Source organism: Carcharhinus amblyrhynchos, chromosome 10, assembly GCF_965287045.1.
Source record: "Carcharhinus amblyrhynchos chromosome 10, sCarAmb.v2.hapA, whole genome shotgun sequence".
In the NCBI taxonomy this organism is placed as follows: domain Eukaryota; kingdom Metazoa; phylum Chordata; class Chondrichthyes; order Carcharhiniformes; family Carcharhinidae; genus Carcharhinus; species Carcharhinus amblyrhynchos.
In genome coordinates, this window is record NC_137333.1 from 64707848 (window position 1) to 64728540 (window position 20693).

At 40.3% G+C, this 20693-nt stretch overlaps 1 protein-coding gene across 8 annotated transcripts in view; it reads right to left on the minus strand.

The window, feature by feature from the left end:
* Window positions 1-20693, minus strand: part of upf3a (UPF3A regulator of nonsense mediated mRNA decay) — a 111840-nt gene that overhangs the window by 56112 nt on the left and 35035 nt on the right. For 6 of the 8 annotated variants that reach the window (XM_080197210.1, XM_080197206.1, XM_080197209.1 and 3 more), the window contains exons 5-8: window positions 17646-17756; window positions 4999-5097; window positions 4548-4603; window positions 4284-4454 (exon numbers count right to left, since the gene is read on the minus strand). In XM_080197210.1, coding sequence (XP_080053336.1) covers window positions 4284-4454; window positions 4548-4603; window positions 4999-5097; window positions 17646-17756 — 437 coding nt within the window. The remainder of the gene's footprint in view (window positions 1-4283; window positions 4455-4547; window positions 4604-4998; window positions 5098-17645; window positions 17757-20693) is intronic. The other 2 variants (XM_080197211.1, XM_080197207.1) reach the window with 1 other exon arrangement.

A 20693-nucleotide genomic window follows, 5' to 3' on the forward strand; every position in this document is an offset into this window, starting at 1 on the left:
CACAGACTTTGAGGAGCCTCTTTTCATCTCTAGAATTTGAGCTTGATTGCAAAAAAGGATGAGATCAGACTACTCCAGAAAGGAGTGATAGAAAAAGCCTTCTCCCCTGATAAGAAGGAAAGTAACTGAACTTGGTGAGTATGAAGCAACAAAGCAAAACTGCTAATTGAAAAGCAAGTCCTGAGTTTTGCAACAAGAATGCTTGATAAAACTTCACATTAGGGTCGTTTATCTGTTTTCCCAACAAAGCCTTTTCTATTAATCTTATATTTAACATTTTAATCTCCAACCTAAAAGTTAGAATCCTAAAACTAAAAAAAATTCTAAAACATCTGAATTCTGAATGAGATTTTTACAATGGACTAAAGTTAAAAAAAGTTATCACTCCTAGTGCTTTTTTCCATTAATTAAACTCCAGCATTAAAACACTGTTACCGTGTTGCCTCTATTACATACATTAAGGTGCTGTAACAATATATTGTTTTGAACCATGAGATTTTAGATATGTTGTAAAGCATATAAAATTAACCTGTAAATTAGATGCAGATAATGTTTCCTCCATCAGAATATTACAACAGTGTCTTCGCCTAACCTGAAACTTAACTGGAGAAAATTTCCTATTACGTTTATTCCAGTTTGTACAGCTGTTGTGGGAAATATGTAACACAGAGGAATTTCCTACTCTCCTACAGGCATTTTTATTTCCCTTATTAAACAAACAATTCAGTTTGGGGAACAGACAGAGGCAGTTGGTGCTTTCTTTGGTGTGGACTGTATCTACTGGATTGAGAGTGCCAACAGAAGATAACAGTCAGTCAAACCTGCCCACCAATCAGAGAAAACATTAACTCCATTATTCACTATGTGGAATGTGGTGGGGCCAATCTCAGTCTGAATTCTGTGAGGGAAAAGCAGTTGGAAGATTTGCTCTAGCTTGCAGCTAATAGAAGATACCTACAGTGGTCCTCACGGAGCCCTGTTGCACAAAACAGTCATCAGAGTTAACGTGGAAAGCTGTTGAAATGCAGTTGGGTACCTGTCAGTAAACCAAACAGGGGCCTGAGACATTCATAGTCATGAAGTCTGTATGGAAAAGGAGGGTCACGTGACCAAAAGGCTAATGGAAAAACTCCCTCAGAGATTTACCTCGAAGGACACCTGGAATACTGAGAGAAGGGAACTGAAGTGAATTTCAGAGGGCTGTGATACACCTTTGGGATTTTGTAAGATGAGGGAAGTCTGAGGTGTAGGAGGGAAATTGAAGGTGCAGGGAGAGTAAAAAGTAAAACTGAGTTTATACCGTAAATCGTTATAATCTATAGTGTTAAGTCGTCTATGTGCAGATCCACAAGAGGTGGGTGAGATCCTAAATGAATATTTCTCATCAGTATTTACTGTTGAGAAAAGCTTGGATGTTAGGGGACTTGGGGAAATAAATCATGATGTCTTGAGGAGTGTTTATTTTACAAAGGAGGTGATGTTGGAAATCTTAAAGCGCATCAAGGTAGATAAATCCACGGGACCTGATGAAGTGTATCCGTGGACATTGTGGGAGGTTAGGGAGGAAATTGCAGGTCCCTGAGCCAAAATATTTGAATCATCAATTGTCACAGGTGAGGTGTCTGAAGATTGGAGAGTGGCAAATGTTGTGCCTTTGTTTATAAAGGGCTGCAGGGAAAAACCTGGAACTGCAGGCGATTGAGCCTCACACCTGTGGTGGGTAAATTGTTGGAAGGTATTTTGAGAGATAGGATCTACAGGCATTTAGAAACGCAAGTACTGTTTAGGGACATAGAGCATGGCTTTGTGAGTGGAAAATCATGTTTCACAAATTTGATTGAGTTTTTTGAAGGGGTAACCAAGAAGGTAGATGAGGGCAGTACAGATGATGTTGTCTACGTGGACTTTAGCAAGGACTTTGACAAGGTACCACATAGTAGGTTGTTGCATAAAGTTAAATCTCATGGGATCCAAGGTGAGGTATCTAAATGAATACAAAATTGGCTTCTTGCCAGAAGCCAGAGGGTAGACAATTGCTTTTCAAACTGGAGGCCTGTGACCAGCGGTGTGCCTCAGGGATCACTGCAGGGTCCACTGTTATTTGTCATTTGTATTAATGATTTGGGTGAGAATATATGAGGCATGGTTAGTAAGTTTGCAGATGACACTAAGATTGGTGGCATAGTGGACAGTGAAGAAAATTATTTCTGATTGCAACAGGATTTTGATCAATTGAGCCAGTGGGCTGACAAATAGCAGATGGAGTTTAATTTAGACAAATGCGAGGTGATGCATTTTGGTAGCCTGCAACAGGGCAGGACTTACTCAGTTAATGGTAGGGCACTGGGGAGAGTTACAGAACAAAGAGATCTAGGGGTACATGTTCATAGTTCCTTGAAAGTGGAGTCACAGGTGGACAAAGTGGTGAAGGCGGCATTCAGCATGCTTGGTTTCATCGGTCAGAACATTGAATACAGAAGTTGGAGTGTCTTGTTGAAGTTGTACAAGACATTGGTACGGCCACACTTTGAATACTATGTACAATTCTGGTCACCCTATAATAGGAAGGATATTATTAAATTAAAAAGAGTACAGAAAACATTTACTAGGATGCTACCGGGATTTGATGGATTGAGTTATAAGGAGAGCTGGATAGACTAGGACTTTTTTCTCTGGGGCATAGGAGGCTGAGGGATGATCTTACAGAGGTTTATAAAATAATGAGGGGCACAGATCAGCTAGATAGTCAATACCTTTTCCCAAAGGTAGGGGAATCTAAAACTGGAGGGCCTGGGTTTAAGGTGAGAGGGGAGAGATACAAGAAGTGTCCAGAGGGGCAATTTTTTCACACAGAGGGTGGTGAGTGTTTGGAACAAGCTGCCAGATGTAGCAGTAGCGGCAGGTACAATTTTGTCTTTTAAAAAGCATTCAGATAGTTACATGGGTACGATGGGTATAGAGGGATATGGGCCAAATGCAGGCAATTGGGATTAGCTTAGGAGTTTTAAAAAAAAGGGTGACATGGATAAGTTGGGCCGAAAGGCCTGTTTCCATGCTATAAACCTGTACGACTCTAAGTTAGTGATGTTTGAATTGTTTGAATTCTCTTTATATACAATAAAGTTGGATGTTGTTTAAAAAATTCTTGTGGTATAGTTCTTCCAATTAATTGCTTGGTGTTTAGATTTCTTTATTAAAACTTTAATGGTCATAGCACTATTTGATTTTATGCCCCTATATTCTTCACCTTCATTTTTCCCTTTTGAGTGATAACCTTGCTCATTTAGTCATCCTCTGACCCATATCTCAAGTACAGCAAAACAAGCTGCTCCCATATGTTCCAAGATTTTACATGAAACAAGGTACTGCACAAAATACAATTAAAATCTTTGAAGAATTTCTTTTTAAAGAAATAATCACCAAAATACTCTTGGTCATGCAGGATCTTTTAAACATGAATGCTCTATTTTAAATGTGGCTTCTGCTTTTTTAGGTTACATCCTGAAACAGTAAAATGAGAAGTGAAAGATGAAATTGAATATTTAATTTTCTTGAAATGCTCATGATGAACAAGCGAATGAAGGCAAGAAGGGCCAAGGATTAAGCTCTGCCTGTGCTTATTTAGTTAATCATAGCCATGTGACAATAGGAACACAACAACTGATCTCAGTGACTACATGTTCCTGAGTTGAAATCAGAGTTTATCATTAACTAATAGCCTGAAATGCCTATATAGATGTGTCAGTTAGAGTTAGGCTTAGCTGTAGTGTCCTGGCAGTCAAATAGCTTTTTGCCACTCTCATGAAAACCTTAAATCGGCATATCTACATGAGTGAAGAATCAGAGGAGAGCACCTATTGAACTATACATGAAAAGAAAAGTTCTGCTTTCATATGGTAAGTTATCAAACTAAAAAGAAAACAAAAATTTTGTCACAGTGCAATGATCTGTTTCAGTTCAACATTTAACTTTAAGATTAGAACACACTGTTGTCTCTTTGTACAAGTTTGTGTTGTATTAAAATGATTTTTTCAAATAATTAAATAATTGTCAGACCAATGTAGCCTTGCAATATAAAAGCAAGGGGGTACTACTGAGAAGCAGTTTATTTAACCACTTCAATAGATGATTTCCCTTGCTACTGGGGCATCTGCAGCATAAATGACTGACCACAAAACATGACATATTTTGGTCAATCCATAATCGTTCACGTCAAAATAGGAAAAATAATATTTTTGAAAGATGTTGGTGTATTGAAAATCGATTATTGCAAAGATATGAACCTTAATTTTTATTTCTTCTTTTCTTTCCTTCTCTGCTAATTTTTTCTGTTTTTCTGCTTCTTTCCTTTTACGCCTTTCTTCCTCTCTACGTTTTCTTTTTTCTTCTTCTCTCAAACGCTTTTTTTCCAGCTCCCTCCTTCTCCTTTCTTCTCTTTTCTCCTCTCTGATTCGCTGCAATGTAATAAGGTTAACTAAATAAAATAACAATTTTAGGACCAAATGCTAAAATTATTAACAAAAACAGGGTAAAAAGTAAAGGTCCACCTGTTTTTCAAGCTTCTTGTTTTTAATATACTCCAGAAGTGGTGTGGTTCTCCTGGCTGGGGATAAGACAGGAATCAAATTTAGTTTTCCAAACCAATCAATGTTACATCACTCCTCTAAAATGAAATATGTTGGCGCAGCTTAAAAGTATTCCAAGCTATTCATGCAAAACTGTACTGTTATTACATGTCTTAAAGGAATCTCAGCATTAGCACTTTCAAAAAACATCAATTCTGATTAACTTCAACATCAGTAGGTTTTGTTAATTTCTGTTCATGTTTTAAAGAGTAAGTACATCATTAAGGAAGCCGTTCTGTTAATTATTGACCGCTGATGCTTTGAATTCACCCAGTTAACATTGTGGAACAGATCTCAAACTGACAATGCTGAAGCAAGTGCGATTATGCAGTGGTTCAGTAGTCACAATCGTGACTTTAAAGCAACTGCGCACCTGTGTTCTTGTAGACACGCAGCTGCTTCCAAGTTCTGCTTACACCTTTAAGTTCCTGGCTATAGACATTCTCCAGTGTTAGGAATTGGTCTGTACCCACTAGCAATGCAAAAAACAGAATTTCAGGCTGTACATATAAACCAAGATGTGGAATAGTTACTGAGCCCAATACTGCAAGGAATCACAGAATTCACAGAATGGAAGGAATGCCATCCAGCACGCTGTGCCTGCGCCAAGTCTACCTCCTTAACTAGAACTATCCACTGTCATTCCATTTCTCTGCCCTTTTTTCTGTATAATTAAACATAAAAATCATAAATTAGCACAAATAATTCAAATAATCCGACTGTTAAATTGTTGAGGGTGGCATGGTAGCACAGTGGTTAGCACTGCTGCGTCACAGTGGCTGGGACCTGGGTTAAATTCTGGCTTCGGGTCACTGTCTGTGTGGAGTTTGCACATTCTCCCTATGTTTGCCTGGGTTTCCTCCAAGCGCTCCGGTTTCTCCTCTTATTCCAAAGATGTGCAGGTTAGGTTGATTGGCCATGCAAAATTGCCCCTTAGTTTCAGTGGGACTAGCAGGGTAAATACTTGGGGATACAAGGATAGGGCCTGAGTGAAATTGTTGTTGGTGCAGGCCTGATGGGCCAAATGGCTCCCTTCTGCACCAGAGGGGCTCTATTTTAAAGAAACTAGCAAAGCACAGTGGACAAAATTGTGTTCACAGGTTAAATTGTAACATTTTTAATGATTACTTTATAACATACTAATTTATGCTTTCAATTAGTAGAATGATCCTGCCAAAGGTCACAGTCGATACCCAAACTGCCAAACTATTCACAAAAGACAGCTATTCTTTTCAGCATACACAGAGTTGATTGTCTGGTTTAATGATGATGATTACATCTTAATCAGGTCATAGTGGGACATTTGAGTCACAGCTTAATTCATGAGTTCTGGGCCTCGTTCATTAGTCCAATATGTGAGGAAGATACATCTATATTTAGGAAGAACTTGCATTTATATAGCACTTTTCATGACCTTCAGATAGTGTGTAGTTCCTGTTGTAAAACAAGGAAAGGCAACAGTCATCTTGTGCACATCAATCTCTCACAAAAAGATCAGAAAGCCTGGCTAAGTGATATAGGTTGACAGTCATGATACCAGTAACATACTCTTGTTCAAATAGTACCATAGGATCTTATACATTGACCCAAGAGCAGACGGAGCCTTGTTTTAATATCTCATCTGAATGACAGCACCTCTGATGGTGGGGCACTCTTTTAGTAATTCACTTAAGTGTCACCCAAAATTAATTGCTCCAGCCTCTGGAGTGAAACTTGAGCTCATGATTTTCCAGCTCAGAGGTGAGTGCTCTGCAAAGCTGACCCCATCTCAATAACAATATTAAGTTATTTTTAATTCCAATCTGATTGCCAGTTTATTTTACTCATTTTTCCACCCTTCCATCCTCTTCAAAATAAAATACATTGCATCTCAAAGCAGTATTTAGTTTGGTGAATAGCAATCAGCCACCTATTTTTTACAAGCTGCTCCCCAGATTCAACATTGATCTTAAAATGTTTTACATTTTCTTTTCAGTATGTCCTTATGCTGCTTGAACTCTCTCCCTAAGGAACATTTGAACTCTTTCTGATATTCAGGTAATTCTGGGCAGCCTGTTGTTAATGATATTTTCCAGATGAGTGCAAAGCATCTCAACCGACTTTTGATTTGCATGGTTTCAATCTTGAAAAGCCAGAATATGCGAAGATCTCAATGTTTGAAAACTTGTCTTGCCATTAGATGTTGCCTGTGGTGTAAATGCTATGGATTAGGAATCTTCAAGGTGTATGATATTGTCTCTTAGACTCAGTTGTAAACTGCCTGACAAACTTGAAGTCTGTCTCTGACTTTTCAGTTCACATTCATCCCGTATGAGCTTTCCCAGAAAAGGAATATTTAAATAGACTTTGCTCTGTCTTTCCTAGGTAGGTTAATTGTTGGACTGAACTCAACCGTGTTTCCTCAAACAACTCAGATGCAAGTACTGCGAAAGTAATATTTGCTGGAAAATATCTTAAAATCGATGCATATAGATCATAGTTCCAGATGACCAATTCTTGATGAGGATCTTGTTTAAAAAGTGAACTAACAGCAACAACACTCATTTTTTTCTGATTTTTACAAATTGAACAGCTTTCAATCATTAATAGCATGAGACCTATGACAGAGGTCTGATCTATTGGCTGATGGAGAAAACACCAAATTCTGTCCCATTAGTTATTACTTATTTGTCCACGCCATCCTTTAACTATAAACTGACATTGACAAATGCCAGGATTAGCAAATTTAGTCAGGAGCTTCCACAGTACATGGCAACTTACAGATAACAAAGAGCAGCTGTGTTTTGTTTGGCTTGAAATCTACTCAGGAGGAATATTGTCTGTGACAGTCTTGTTCATAGTGTTCAGGAGCATACCAGAAAGGATCTTTCCAACAACAGGTAGGATTAAGGTATTTCCACAGTCAGAACAATAAACTTTAAGTTTCTACAATCTGGCAATGTGAATACCATAGTCAAACCTAAGACAACCATTCAGATTTCCTATAACTGAGTCACAGTCTGAGACAGGTGCTTTGCCAACCTTAGCTTGACTGATTGTTTTCTTATTTTGCCGAAAAACTATATAACTGCAAGTGACATTACATTTAGAGTAGTTATGGAAAGGAACAAGAAATAAAGGTGAAATACTCAACAGGAAGAGGGAAATTTCAGTCATTTGAAAGGGGATCTGGACCAAGTGGGTTGAAAACAAAGATTGTCAGCTAAAATAATTTATGAGTATTGAAAGGCATTCAAGGAGGACATTGCTTGGGTGTAGAAATAAACACATTCATTGGATACCTTTCCTAACACCATCCTATGTTAGACTGCTTGGATGACTACAGATTTGAGATTAAAATGAAACAGAAAAAGTAGCCATATCATAAGCGCAAGCTGAAGACAAATACAGAGTCAAAACGAGAAAGGAAATAACAGGAACAAAGTTAATGAGAAAAGATGAACATTTACCATAAAAGGAAACACCAAAGTATTTTGTAAACATATAAAGAGTAAAAGGATAGTCCAATAAAATATGGGGATGATGAGAGATAAAAAGCTAGTTAATGTTGAAGGCAAAGGGCATGGCCAAGTTGTGAAATGTGGACTTGGCATCTATCTTTGCAAAAAAAAATTCACCCTATGTCACAGTGAAAGAGGATGGCGTAAGAGAAACTGGGTAGGATTCAAACACATAACAGGAGGTAACTGGAGATTGACAAGGCTCCAAGTTGACAAAATCTTCACACATGATGGGATGCATTCTAGGGTATTGAGAGAAGTAAGAATGGAAATAAGGGAGACTGTCCAGTATCCTCCTTGGATATGGGAGTGCTGCCATAGGACTGAAATGTTGCAAATGTTACGCACCTGTTCAAAAAAGGACTACATCAATCAGCCTAATATTGATTATGGGGTAACTTTGAAACCATAATCTGGGACAAAATTCATTGTTACTTGGAAATACATCCCTTAACGAATAACAGCTAGCATCGATTTGCTGAATCCAATCACATCTGACAAATTCAACTGACTTCTTTGATGAAAGGGTTGGGTATTGGTAAAAAGTATTGTGGCTGCCTTAAACTCCGAAGTAAAGGGGGAGCTAGGAGGTATGTGCTGTGCCAATGTGCCCCTCTGCCACCACTGAGGCACCTGGGGGCTGGGTGCAAGTGATTGACCTCGGGACTCCCCTCGCCACTCCCAAGAGAGACTCGGAGTCGGGATCCCCTCAGGCCTCCATTTCCGGCCCCACCCCTTGGCAGTGCGAAGCTTACACTGCCCCCGGCACCCTGGCATTGATACCCTGACCTTGCAGCTTGGACTCCAAGGTGGGGCAGGGAGGTGAGTGCTATGCCCATGTGCACTTCTGCTGCTGCCAATGGGCCTGGGGTTTGGGTGGGTTCGATCTGAGACACCTCAGGACTCTCCTGTGGGACGGTAGTCTAGTGGCTACACTTGTCCTTATTTTCCTGGAAAAAGTAGTTCATTCTCAAGTTGATGATTTCCGACACCATTCTGATAAAGATATTCATTAATGTCTCTGTCTTTTAAAAGTCGCTCACTCACCATAACTCTTAACTCCTTTACTATTCAAAAATTATCTATCTTTGCCTTAAATACATTCAACAATTGAGTCTCAATTGCTTCACTGGGCAGGGAATTCCACAGATTCACAACTCTTTGGGTGAAGACGTTCCTCCTCAACTCAGCCCTAAATCTGCTCTCCCCTATTTTCAAGCTATACCTCCTAGTTTTATTTTCAGCCACCAGTGAAAACAACCTCCCTGCTTCTATCTTATCTATTCCCTTCATAATTTTATGTAAACTTTAATATCCATGCCCCATGAAAATGGGAGTCTTCAAAATCACCACAGCTTCATTCCACAGTCGGGATTGGCCCTGGTTAATGTCAAAAATTCCAGACTTTAAAGTGCTCTTATAGAAATAACCTTCAGTTTTATCAGAGAAATTGCCATGCTTTCTCATAAGGCCCAGCTGCTCTGAAGCTCATTTGAAGTGCTCCGATGGACAGCAAAGATTGAGTTTCACCAGGGACTTTCCTGTTAATCATTGAAAAAGTAGCACCTGATGTCTGGCTCCATGCTTTGACAGGACATAAGAACTAGGAGCAGGAGTAGGCCATCTGGTGCCTCGAGCCTGCTCTGCCATTCAATAAGATCATGACTGATCTTTTCGTGGATTCAGCTCCACTTATTCACTCACTCACCATAACTCTTAACTCCTTTACTATTCAAACATTATCTATCTTTGCCTTAAATACATTCAACAATTGAGTCTCAATTGCTTCACTGGGCAGGGAATTCCACAGATTCACAACTCTTTGGGTGAAGACGTTCCTCAACTCAGCCCTAAATCTGCTCTCCCCTATTTTCAAGCTATACCTCCCAGTTTTATTTTCAGCCACCAGTGAAAACAACCTCCCTGCTTCTATCTTATCTATTCCCTTCATAATTTTATGTATTTCCATAAGATCCCCTCTCATTCTTCTAAATTCCAAAGCGTGTAGTCAGAGTCTACTTCTCTCCTCATAAACCAATCCTTTCAACTCTGGAATCAACCTAATGAATCTCCTCTGCACCTCTTCCAATACCAATACATCCTTTCTCAAATAAGGAGATCAAAACTGTCTACAGTACTTGAGGTGTGGCCTCACCAGCACCTTATAGCTGCAATATAACTGCTGTTTTTAAACTCCATCCATCTGACAATGAAGGACAGTATTCCATTTGCCTTCTTAAATACCTGCTGCACCTGCAAACCAATTTTTTGTGATTCATGCACAAAGATACCCAGGTCCCTCCGCACAGCAGCATGCTGCAAATTTTTACCATTTAAATAATAGTCTATTTTGCTATTATTTCTACCAAAATGGATGACCTCACATTTAACAACATTGTACTCCATCTGCCAGCCCCTTGCCCACTCACTTAAACTATCTATATCCCTCTGCAGACTTACAGTGTCTCCTGCACACTTTGCTCTACCATTCATCTTAGTGTCATCTACACTTGGTCCCCAACTCCAAATCATCTATTCAAATTGAACACAATTGTGGTCCCAACACTGATCTCTGAGGCATTCCATGAGCCATTTTTGCCAACCAGAAAAACGCCCATTTATCCCCAGTCTTTACTTTCTGTTAGTTAACCAATCCTCTATCCATGCTAAAAATTACCCATAATGCCATGCACTTTTATCTAATGCAGCAGCTTTTTGTGTGGCACCTTTTCGAACTGGAGACTCAGAAACACCACATCCACCGGTTCCCTGTTGTCCATCGTGCTCGTAATATCCTCAAAGAATTCCAGTAAGTTAATTAAACATGACTTTCCTTTCATGAATCCGTGCTGCGGCTGCCCAATGGGACAATTTCTAACCAGATATCTTGCTATTTCTTGCTTGGTGATAGATTCAAGTACTTCCCCGACTACAAAAGTTAAGGTAACCGGCCCATAGTTACCCGCCTTTCACCTACCTCCTTTTTTAAACAGTGGCATCACATTTGCTATTTTCCAATGTGCGGGAACCACTCAGAGTCCAGCAAATTTTGGTAAATTACCACGAGTGCATTTGCTATTTCCTCTGCCATCTCTTTTAGCACCCTGGGATGCATTTCATCAGGGCCAAGAGACTTGTCTACCTTTAGCCCCATTAGCTTGCCAAACACTACCTCTTTCGTGATAATAAAAGCTTCTAAGTCCTTACCTGCCATCGCCTCCTTGTCATCAATTTTTGGCATGTTATTTGTGTCTTCCACTGTGAAGACCGACATAAGATACCTGTTGAATGCCTCGGCCATTTCCTCATTTCCCATTATTAAATTCCCTTCTCATCCACGAAAGGACCTTAGCCACTTTTTTTTGTTTTATATATCTGTAGAAACTGTTGCTATGGAGTTTTATATTCTGAGCTGGTTTACTCTCATAACCTATCTTACTTTTCCTTATAGCTTTTATCGTGGCTTTCTATTGACCTTTAAATACTTCCCAATTCTCCAGTTTCCCATTCATCTTTGCCACTTTGTATGCATTTTCTTTCAATTTGATACCGTCCTTTATCGCCTTAGATATCCATGGCTGATTATCTCTTTCCCTAAAATCTTTCCTTTTCACTGGGACATACTTTTGCTGAGCACTGTGAAAAATCGCTTTGAAAGTCCTCCACTGTTGCTAAATTGTCCAACGATAAAGTCTTTCCGAATATTAAAAATATTATATTTTTCTGAATATTAAAGATATAGGGTTGGTAGGGGATGAGGTCCTTAATACAATTACTGTCACTAGAGATGTAGTGCTTGGTAGACTAACGGGACTGAAGGTGGACAAGTCTCCGGGACCGGATGGAATGCATCCCAGGGTTCTGAAAGAAATGGCAGAAGTAATAGCAGATGCCTAAGTAATTGTTTATCAAAATTCGCTGGACTCTGGGAAAGTGCCAGCAGATTGGAAAACAGCTAATGTTAAGCCGCTGTTTAAAAAAGGTAGCAGACAAAAGGCAGGGAACTACAGGCCAGTTAGCTTAACGTCCGTAGTTGGAAAAATGCTAGAATCCATCATCAAAGAAGAATTAGCAGGACACCTAGAAAAGAACGGTTTGATCAAGCAGACGCAGCACCGATTCGAGATGGGGAAGTCGTGTTTAACAAATTTACTGGGTTTTTATGAAGGTGTGACTAGTGTGGTAGACAGAGGGGAACTGGTGGATGTGGTGTTTTTAGATTTCCAGAAGGCGTTTGATAAGGTGCCTCACAAAAATTTGCTGCACGGAGTTGGGGGTAAAGTGTTAGTGTGGATTGAGGATTGGTTATCTAACAGGAAGCAGAGAGTTGGAATCAATGGATGCATTTCTGGTTGGCAGTTGGTGACTAGTGGAGTGGCGCAGGGATCGGTGCTGGGGCCTCAACTGTTTACCATTTACATAAACGATCTGGAGGAGGGGGCTGAGCGTAGGGTAACAAAATTTGCTGATGAGTAGAAAAGTGAATTGCGTGGAGGACGCGGAAAGTCTGCAGAGAGATCTGGATAGGCTGAGTGAGTGGGCAAGGACCTGGCAGATGGAGTACAACGTTAGCAAATGTGAGGTTATCCACTTTGGAAGAAATAATAGTAGGAGGGAATATTATTTAAAGGGTGAAAAGCTGCAGCATGCTACTGTGCAAAGGGACCTGGGGGTCCTTGTGCACGAATCGCAAAAACTCAGTCTGCAGATTCAGCAAGTGATCAAGAAGGCGAATGGAATGTTGGCCTTCATAGCGAGGGGGATAGAATATAAGAGCAGGGAGGTCTTGCTGCAGCTGTACAAGGCATTGGTGAGGCCACAACTGGAGTACTGTGTGCAGTTTTGGTCCCCTTATTTGCGTGAGGATACACTGGCCTTGGAGGGAGTACAGAGAAGGTTCACCAGGCTGATACCGGAGGTGAGGGGGTTAGCTTATGAGGAGAGATTGAATAGACTGGGTCTGTACTCACTGGAGTTTAGAAGGCTGAGGGGAGATCTTATAGAGACTTACAAGATAATGAAGGGGCTAGATAGGATAGAGGGATTCTTTCCGCTTAGAAAGGAAAACAGAACTAGAGGGCACAGCCTCAAAATAAGGGGGGCGTGCAATTTAAAACGGAGTTGAGGAGGAACTTCTTCACTCAAAGGGTGGTGAATCTCTGGAATTCTCTGCCCATTGAAGTGGTGGACGCTACCTCGTTGAATATATTTGTCACAGGTAGATAGATTTCTGATAGACATGGGAATTAAGGGTTATGGGGAGAAAGCGGGAAAGTGGAACTGATCCACTTCAGATCAGCCATGATCTTATTGAATGGCGGGGCAGGCTCGAAGGGCTAGTTGGCCTACTCCTCCTCCTATTTCTTATGTCCTTATTATGTTCTTTGTTCCCGGTCCACCTTAGCCAACTGCTCCCTCATCCCATTATAATTTTCTTTGTTTAAGCACAAGACACTGGTATTAGATTTTACCATCTCACCCTCCATCTGTATTTTGAATTCAACCATACTGTGATCACTCCTTCCGACAGGATTCCTAACCATGAGATCATTAATTATTCCTGTCCCATTACATAGGACCACATTTAGGATAACTTGCTCCTTCATAGGTTCCATTACATACTGTTCAAGGAAACTATCATGAATAAGTCCTGTGAACTCCTCCTCAAAGCTGCCTTGACCAACCTAGTTTGACAAATCAACATGTAGATTAAAATGCCCCATAATAATTGCCACACCATTTTTACATGCATCAGTTATTTCTTTGTTTATTGCACATCCCACCATGAAGTTATTATTTGGTGGCCTATATACTAAAACCATCAGTGACATTTTCTCCTTACTATTTCTAATTTCCACCTAAATGGATTCAATCTTTTTCTCCATAGAACCTGTATCATCTCTCACTACCGCCTTGTGTCATCCTTAAATATCAGAGATATGCCACTTCTCTTACCTTCCTGTCTGTCCTTCCGAATAGTCTGATATCTCTGGATATTTAACTCCCAGTCATGATCACCCAGCAACCATGTCTTTGTAATGGCCACTAAAATCAGATTCACTTACCTTGTTTTATATGCTACAAACTTTTAGATAAAAGCTTTTAGTTCTTGTAACTTCTTTTTGAATCCTAACACCTCCATTAATAACATCTCCTGAGTTCTCCTTCCTTTTAACTTTTTTCATAATTTTCATTGTAGTTGAACCCTCCTGTCCACATGCTGCATTGCTTCCATTAACCATTATGCCTCCTGTGGTTTTACCCTTCCCTTCCACCCCGACTTGCTAGTTTAAAGTCCTTGTGACCATCCTGTTTATCCTTTTCACTACAGCACCGGTCCCAGATCAGTTCAGGTGAAGACCATCCCAATTATATATATCCCTCCTGTTTCAGTATGATGCCAATGCCCCATGAAATGGAACTCCTCTTTCCCGCACTACTCCTTTAACTACGTGTTTACGTCCCTAATTTTCTCATCCTTATGCCAATTCGCACGCGGCTTGGGTAGTAATGCAGAGATTATAATTCTTAAGGATCTGTTCTTTAATGTAGTTCCTAGTGCTTGATAATCTCTAAACAGGTCCTCTTTCCTAGTCTTATCTATGCTGTTTGTCCCAATGTGGACCACTACAGCTGGATCCTCCCCCTCATTCCAATATCCTTTCAAGCCGGTCAGAGATGTTCCTCACCCTGGCACCAGGCAGGCAACATACCATGCGGGACTCTCGATCCTGCTCACAAAGAATGTTATCAATTAATTATAGAATCCCCTACAACTTACCCACTAACCAGGAGCTATGTCTTTTTTCTTTACTTTTTACCGTTGAATGCATGTGGGGGTCAGAAGTGGAGGCCTGAGAAGACCCCATCTCGGAGTTTCTTGTGGTGGCGGTGGGGATGTGGCTGCATGGTGTGTAGTTGGGAATTACCTGTTCTTTCAATGGTTGGGGGTGGGAATGTCCCTCTGTGCTGAGGGGTTAGGGATTCACTCCTCATCAGCAGGCATTGCCATGTCTGTTGTCAATAGAGGGGGACCTGTGTCTCAGCGCTGCGATTGGAGCGCCCTTTAAAAATTGTGCTCTAGTTTCTGTAAAGCTAGGCTGACTAGCGTGTCTCAGGTTATGAATATTTTAAAATGCTAAATGTGGGTGACTACCGCCTAACAGGCACTGCTAGAACCAGAGGGAAACACTCTGGTTTTCCAGTTGGTGGGAGCACTTAGAGTGCAGTCAGGTGAATCACACCCATGGACTTTCAAGACACGTTTGATAAAATGCCACGACATAGGAATCCTTCGTCATCTCTCTCATAGAAAGCGACCATTGACAGAGATCCAACACTCCTGCATTGCACCGCTTCAACGTTCTACAAACTAGGGCAGCAAATGTTTGATCACAAAGACTTCCACAAAGGTAACAAAGATCTGAGTATATAGGGCAATTGACATCACCATACTCCTGTACTGCAGCGAGTTCTGGACTATATATCAACAATACTTAAGAAGGCTGGAGAAATTCCACCACATCCTGCAGTGTCAATGAGATGATCATCAAGTAAATGATAGTGTCCTTCTTGAAGCCAGGTCCACAATCATTCAGGCACAACTCCTGCAAAACCACTTTTCTTGGGTTGGATATTGTGTCCAGATAGTCGGAAACTGTCTTCTCTAATCTCAATCAGTTAGCATTCCAGGGAGGCAAAAGGAAACGTTACACAAAACATTTTGAAGCTCTCCTCAAAATGCAGCAGCATTGATCTTAATGACTGAAAGCAGCTTGCTATCAGTCATTCAGAATGGTGGCTTGTCCATCAGGCTGCATCACTCTTTGCATCTTGATGCAAAGTCTTGATGATGAGGCAGAATATTGATAGATAAGGAAAGAACAGGAAGCAAATCCTGCTCTCCAGATCCCCTTCCCTTGCAGGCATCCTGCCTGATGGTCCAAAGATCTGCAGGTTGAGTACAAAATCTAAGTTGACATTCCAGTGCAGAACTGAGGGAGCACAGCACTATCAGAAATGCCATCTTTTGATTAAGATGTCAACCCTAAGCCCTACCTGTCCTGTTCTCTCTTGTGCATCAGCCAACATTAATACAGACTCTAATCACCACCACATTGCTGTTTATAGAACCTTGCTTGGGATAATGCAGCTGCCATATTTTCTACATTACAAAGGTGACCAGACTTAATTGGGTGTAAACTACTTTGACATGTAGTCATGAAAGGTATTATACAACTGCAAGCTCTTTCTTTCTTTCTAAAGAACTTGACTCAAGCTAAAGTCTTATGTCAACTCTGGAACGACATTTGTAGGAAGGCTGCCAAGACCACAGAGAGGATACGGAGGAGTTTAACTAGAATAGCACCAGGAATGAGGGATTTGGTTATGTTAAGATACTTGAGAAGCTGGGATTGTTTTCCTTAAAAGTACAGAAGGTTATGGAGAGATTTAATAGTGGTGTTCAAAATTACAAAGGGTTTTGATAGAGCAAGTAGGAGAAACTATTTCCACTGGCTAGAAGGCAAGTAATCAGAGATAAGATGGAGATTAGAACCGGTTTTTACACCACGAGTTGTGATGATCTGGAATACACTGCCTGAAGTCTGGTGGCAGCAGATTCAATTGAAAAACTTTTAAAGCATACTGGAAATATACTTGAAAAGGAAAATAGTGTAGTCATATGGGGAAAGAGTAATGGAGTAAGACAAATTGGATAGCTCTTTCAAAAACCTAGCACAGGTACAATGGGACACATGTGCCATTTGATTTTAAGAATAAACAAAAAAAACTAAAACGATTGAGCAGTATAGTAGCTCAGCATGTTGGGGCCCAAACATACTGGGATACAGAGTCGTAAAATATGATTGTCCAGATGGTAAATTACAGATATTACTTTTGTCACAACAGGAAGATGGCGCAATGTTGTTTACAGTACTAAAAATTTGCTAAATATTATAAGGTCACCATTCATTATGCTTACCAGTGAATTAGCAAATGTGCTGTAAAGGAACATTAATGAACCCCAATATGTTTCTTCAAATATTTTAAGTAACAGAGGCTGTCTACTTGCCAGAAATCAACAAAACTGTGGCTCTCCGTCATCAGTATTGGATTTCAAGCAGACATACACATCAAGATGTCATATGAATAGAGAAACAACTTTGAAGAAAAAAAATCTGAATATCCATCAAAAAAACAAAGTAAAATATGTCAGCAAAGTAAAAGCGGAGATATCTGACTTAACTTAGACAGAGATTACGTAACAGAGCAGAAGGACCAAGGGCCCTTTGCATTCTTTTGGGTTTTAACTTTGATTTAAAATCTCACTTTCAAAAACGTTTTTGAAAAAAATAAATTCAGTGGAAAGGGGCCATCTCAACAAAATTTGTTTCAATTCAAATCTGACCAGTTATTGCTACTGAGCTAATTATAAAGATATGAAACAACTTTGCTCGTGACACGAAATAAATTACAAAAAATGCGAGAAGTATAATCTGAAAATCATCATCAGACTAACCAATCAGTTCTCTGGTCTTTGCCTCTATCTCTCCCAGAAGCGTCTCTGGGTTGGCTGCAATTTTTTCTTCATCTGCACAGTAACTCTCCAGAAACTTCTTGTACTCAGGATCTATAGTTTAAAAAAAAACTACATTCAATTACTTATTGAACCTAATACATATCTTTAAAAATGCAATATTCCTCTTTTAGTGAGACCATTTAACCTTCTCTGTTATGACTAATGTAACAAAATTACAAAGGGATTTTGAATTGTGTGAATGTTAGCGAATTGTTTTACAGAGAAATTTAGGCAGTTCTCTAATCACCATTAAGAGGAGCTACTTAGATCAGATTCTAAAATTCTTACAGTCCAGCTCCTGGAAACATTTAAAATATATATTTAAAGGATACTGCGATTCCTTTTAGGTAGCACTAAATATTAACATTTCACTACAAATTCAAGCTTCTGTCATGTGCCTATTTTGGACATTATGGCAATCAAGAAAGTTGGGAATTTGCAGAAAGTATAGTTGAGGTAGAAAATCTTATTGAATGGCAGACAAGGCTTGAGGGGCCATATGACCCACTCTTGCTTTGTCTTAGGTTCTGATATTTGAAACAAAATGTCTTTTTTGCACCTTTTCTCTGTCAGCCTATGATGTTCATGACAAAATTATGTAATTAGCAAGTCTGATGAATTTCTATTTAATCCCAGCATTCTAAAATTGTAACCAATCAGAGGTGACATGGAGGTGGAGGGGATTTTCTGCTCCCTTTTTTCGGGGAGTGGAATCAGTGTTGGGAGTGGGAAATCCTGTGGGAGTCCCAAAACATGGTTCACATTGGCAGGATTTACATAAATTTATCAAGCCTTTACTCTTGATAGCCCCCACAAAGATAGTTTGTCCATTCACATCGGTGTATTGGCACATGATGTCAATCATGGGTGGTACAGTGATATTGTGGTTAACACTGTTGCCTTACAGCATCAAGGACTGGGTTTGATTCCTGGCTTGGGTCACTGTCCATGTGCAGTTTGCACATTCTCCCCATGTCTGCGTGGGTTTCCTCTGGATGCTCCAGTTTTCTCCCACAGTCCAAAGATGTACAGATTAGGTGGATTGGCAATGCTAAATAGTCCCTTGGTGCCAGGGTGACTAACTAGGGTAAATGCATGGGATTATGGAGTTAAGGCCTAGGTGGGATTGCGGTCGGTGCAGACTCGTTGGGCCAAATGGTCTCCTTCTGCACTTTAGGATTCTATGACAGGTCCCCTACAATGGTCATACGCTGAGCAGAACCCAATGGAGGCACACAAGTGAGTACATCACCCAGCAGGGCGAGGCAGTACCTTGTAGTTGCAGAGGGTGTTCTGTGTAGATGTATGGTGTTGCTTGGTGGGTGTTTGAGGATTACGTGGAACGATTATGATTGGGGAGGAGTTAATTTTTTAAAAATTGGGACACCCTTTTAAAGAAACACTTTGATCTTTTACAAACTCAGATGCTGGCGAGGTGTTGTAGGACCCTCTGCTTAACTTTGTTTTACCAAAGTAATAAAAATGCAGGAGAGGATGGGGCTGGTGGCTTTCACGCCATTTTTCCTACTCGCTGTGTCACTTTGCCAAGATATGACTAAATACCATCCACTGGGTGGTTTTTGTGCACTGACACATGAATGAATAATATATCGAATATGTTCATTTCTTCCATTTTGCAAAGTTTCAGATGTGAGGTCTCAGGACCACCTCAGAAGTCTTCAATTGAATCCAACCAAATGAAACAATCTCCAGTCAGACTACTTTTGCATGATTCCCAGAAGACTGCCAACAGAAATGCATTAGTTTATTTCATTTATTATTGGCGACAGTGCAACACATTTGTGTTATGATCCACATAAAGACGAAAACAGAAATTCAAATTTCCAATTAATAGCTGAACAGATGACACAAGATTTCATGTTTTCAAATGTTTAATGTAACAGACTAAAAGCACTCATGACTAAATACTAATTTTGTAGAAAATCTGAAAACGAGCTCCTACTCATATTCTTTCTGCCTATATCTGCTATTTTTTTTCCTGGATCCTTCTGTCTATGATAATCAGCAAAATTTTAGGAAAGTCAGTAACCAAATATTTACAACAGCTTCCTCTGCACCTTTCCCCATAGCAATGTGATTCATGTGGGCCTTGTATCCAGGTAGAGATGCTGATTAACTATTTCTTAGAATCCAACTCTATGCTTTCTTGGACAGTTCAAAGTTTACCATTTTACCACCTGACATTTTTAACGGGGCTTGGAAACTTGCAGTCTGTTCAATGGCATCACAGATGCTTTACCATTGTCTATAATTATGTCTATCTTGCACCACTTTTATGGCAAACTCTTCAAGTTTATGTGGTGACAGGTCTGGTGGGAGGATTAGCAAAGGCTCCGACTGAGCCATTTCCGAGGTATCAGAGGCTCCAGTGTAAATAGGCTTCCTGGAACATCTAATGTCATGGTGACCATTAATAAGAACATAAGAACATAGAGCAGGAGTAGGCCATCTAGCCCTTCGAGCCTGCCCCGCCACTCAATAAGATCATGGCTGATCTGTCGTGGCTCAGTTCCACATTCCCGCCCTCTCCCCATAACCCTTAATCCCCTCTCTTATCAAAAACCCATCAACCCGCGTCTTAAAAATATTTAGCGAGGCAGCCTCCACCACTTCAACGGGCAGAGAATTCCAGAGATTCACCACCCTTTGAGTGAAGAAGTTCCTCCTCAACTCCGTTCTAAACCGCCCCCCTTTTATCTTGAGGCTGTGCCCCCTAGTCCTACTATCCTTTCTGAGCAGGAAGAGTCTCTCCACCTCTATCCTATCCATCCCATTCATCATCTTGTATGTCTCAATGAGATCTCCCCTCATTCTTCTAAACTCTAACGAGTACAAGCCTAGTTTATTCAGCCTCTCCTCATAGCTCAACCCCCTCAACTCTGGCATCAGCCTAGTAAACCTCCTCTGCACTCCCTCCAAGGCCAAAATATCCTTGCGTAAGTACGGCGCCCAAAACTGCACACAGTA